The 2809-nt window shown below is 63.5% G+C and overlaps 1 protein-coding gene across 2 annotated transcripts; it reads right to left on the bottom strand.

Annotated features, from left to right (window-relative positions):
* Positions 1 to 376: 376 nt before the first annotated feature.
* LOC103106173 (dispanin subfamily A member 2b-like) lies at positions 377 to 2162 on the bottom strand. 2 transcript variants are annotated; one of them, XM_007505847.3, is made up of 2 exons: positions 1918 to 2162; positions 377 to 734 (listed from the first exon to the last, which is right to left on the bottom strand). In XM_007505847.3, exons 1-2 carry the CDS (start codon positions 2074 to 2076, stop codon positions 546 to 548), a joined length of 348 nt encoding a protein of 115 aa, XP_007505909.1. In that variant the 5' UTR covers positions 2077 to 2162; the 3' UTR covers positions 377 to 545. The 2 variants fall into 2 exon arrangements, with proteins under 2 accessions (XP_007505909.1, XP_016282554.1); XM_016427068.2 differs by lacking the exon at positions 1918 to 2162 and adding an exon at positions 980 to 1705.
* Positions 2163 to 2809: the final 647 nt, after the last annotated feature.

Raw genomic sequence — 2809 nt, forward strand, 5'->3', positions numbered from 1 at the left:
GCCCTCTCCTAGTGATCATAGATAGAGAGCACGCCTCCCCCCCCCCCCCCATGCCCCCAGACCTCAGAAAGCATCACCATCTTTCTACAGCTGAGGATACTGAAACAAGGCAGGGGAAGAGCCGGAGGTCCCTTTGGAAGCGAGTCCCCAAGGAGGGATTGGAATACAGGACATTCACTTCCCTGCTCTCAGCCCACAAAATGTACCCCGGTGAATTGTGGCTCCAGATCCCCTACCCGAGGCCCCTCCCTCCTTTCCCGGACTTTCTGCTTTTCCTCTGACTCCTGCCCTCCCCGCCGTCTCATCCCCCAAGGGACACAGGGAGAATCAGAGGGACCCGGAGGCCTTTGGGGGCCCTGACACACCAACGCAGGCACCGATTCCACAAGCTTTTATTTTGTGCCCCCTTTGCCGGGCGCTGAGCATTCTGGGGAGGGACAGGCCGGCAGGGGCTGCGGGGAATGTGCCCGGGCGAGGCAGCACTCTGGCAGCTGCAGGTCTGGGGAGCATGACGGGGTTCCTGGGGGTGCAAGGCGGATGGATACTTAGTAAGGTGGATTGCTCGAGTTCTGGACAAGCGCTTTAGACATAGGAAGCAGGAACAAGAACAGTATGACTAGCACCCCGACCAGCAGCAGCACGTTCAGCACGATGGCAACAAGGTTGATCTGTCTGGAGGTCTTGGCGTAGGTCAAGGCGCCATTCAAGTCCCCGACCAGCTTCCGGTCCCTGGACTAAAAAGGCACACAGTGAGACTCCTGCAGCCTCAGTCTCCCCACCTTTCCAATGGGCACGAGGACCCCCACCCCAGGGGGCCCAGGAGCAGGAGCTGCACTGAGCCTGCAGTTCTGGGGCTCGGGCAGAGCTTTGAAAGGAGCAGAAGGAGGAAGGCCTGGGAGCAGGCTGCGCCCTCGGGAGTCCCCAGCCCACAGCCCTCCTCCCTCCCTCCCGCTCCCCCTGGGGATCCAGCCCAGCCTACCTCCCCCTCCCAGGGGGAGATTCTTCCCCCCGACTCGGCCCTGGTCTTCAGCCACTCTCGGGGCTTCCACGATGCTCCCTCCAGGCCCTTCCCCGGCTCCAGCTGTATTCTGAGCCCCAGACGGGCTCTCTGCTTGGCTGCACTGTCCTCCGGAGCCCTGGCACACACCCCGCGGCCTCCGGCTTCCCCCAACGGCCAAGGATGGCCAAGGCTCTCCGTCCCCGCCATTCCCACGGTCCTGCCTAGCCCAGGCTCGCTCCAACTTCCTCCCTCTCCTCCCCGAAAAGCTGCTGCAGGGGGAGGTGCTGGGCTTCAGCTCTCTGCCTAAGGCCTGCCATGGCTCCCCATTGCCCACAGAGCCAAGCCCAAACTCCTTACATAGGGGGAAGGCCCAGACGGACTGATGGGCGAGAGCGAGAGCACACAGCCTGCACACACATGTGGATCCAGGGACACACACACACACACACACACACACACATTCCTGGCCAGCTCTCTCCCTCCCCTCGGGCCAGCTCTGGTCTCTACTTCTCCCAGGCTGCCCTCTTCCCTTCTGGACACTCCCCAGCTAACCCTCACTCTGGGTGCTGCCTCCAGGGGGCCCTCCCCCACCCCGGGGCCCCTCTCAGAGGAAAGGCCTGCTGTCCCCCACCTTCCCCCCTCCTGGCGCAGTCGATGGGGGAGGGAGGACCCGGCTTGGTGCTCCTGACACCCCGGATGTGCCCAGAGTTCCAGAAGCCCCTGCAGCCGCGCTTCTCCTGAAGGGAAAGAAGCAGGGGGAGACGGAGCGAAAGTGGGGCGCAGGGTGGGGGAGAGAAGGGCGAAGAGAGGCGCGGGAGAGGAGGAAAGAAAGAAGGGGAGGACGGAGACGGGAGGGCGGAGCCGAGGGCACAGGATCTTTCCCCCGGGTGTCCCTGCCCTGCGGCTGCTGAAGCTACCTTGACGGAATAAATGAGCGCCACGAAGCCGAGGCAGCAGGGGTTTCCCAGCACGACGGTGTTGAAAAGGGAGAAGAGTAGGTAGTCCTTCGGAGGGTCCCGCCCAAGCCTCCTCTCGGGCTCCACAGGCTGCATGGGAATGACAGTGTGGTCCGGCATGGCGGGGGCAGCTCGGGCAGCTTCAAGCGTTTCTGGAGAGGACTCGGGGCGCCCGGCAGCAGTGGCGAGTGAAGTGGAGATCTGCGAGCTCCAGGCATTAAATGAAAAGCCGACCAAAGGATGAGGGAAAGGGGCGGGGCTCAGGGCAGGCCCGGGTGAGGCCCGAGGAGATTCCCGACCTCTCCCCACTCCGCCCCGGTCCCCCTTGCCGCCCCCCTTCCCCCACTCCTACCCCCCAACTTCCAGGGACTCCTGCCAAGCATGAAGGCGGCTCCCTGGATAGAGCCCTCTCTGCCCCGCTTAAGAGCCTCCCCAGACCCAGTTCTGCTGCCCCAGTCCAGGGCATGGTGCTGTCCATCAGAACCGCCCTTGTGCTGCCTTGAATGGGCTGGTTGTGCTCAGCCCCCGCGAGCCAGTCGCGATCTCCAGCCCTTACTTGAGTCTTTTGGGCGAACGACCCAGTCCTAGTGAGGACATCAGAAGGTGGGAGGGAAAGGCGCGTGCTGTGGCCGGGACCAGTCCGCTGGGCACAGATGGGCCGAGATCGTCTGGCTCCGTCTCCACTCCGCTTTATGGGGCACTCTGAGCACGCACTGGGCCGTGTGGGCCTTCCCTTCCCCTGCCAGTCTTATGGCTGGATCCCCTCAAAAGAAACAAGTGAACGTGGAGCCCCAGTCGGCGCTTTCCTGATAACCCAGAGCACTTGGAGCTTGGGCGCTCCTCCATCCCACCC

The sequence above is a fragment of the Monodelphis domestica genome, chromosome 6, assembly GCF_027887165.1.
Source record: "Monodelphis domestica isolate mMonDom1 chromosome 6, mMonDom1.pri, whole genome shotgun sequence".
Classification (NCBI taxonomy): domain Eukaryota; kingdom Metazoa; phylum Chordata; class Mammalia; order Didelphimorphia; family Didelphidae; genus Monodelphis; species Monodelphis domestica.

What these genes read in the sequence shown, in the direction of transcription:
- LOC103106173 (XM_016427068.2), bottom strand. Translation starts at nt 1,207, where the DNA reads ATGGCGGGGACGGAGAGCCTTGGCCATCCTTGGCCGTTGGGGGAAGCC. An exon ending in TCTCCCCCTGGGAGGGGGAG is followed by an intron (nt 735 to 979) that starts GTAGGCTGGGCT and finishes GTGCCTTTTTAG; the next exon opens with TCCAGGGACCGGAAGCTGGT.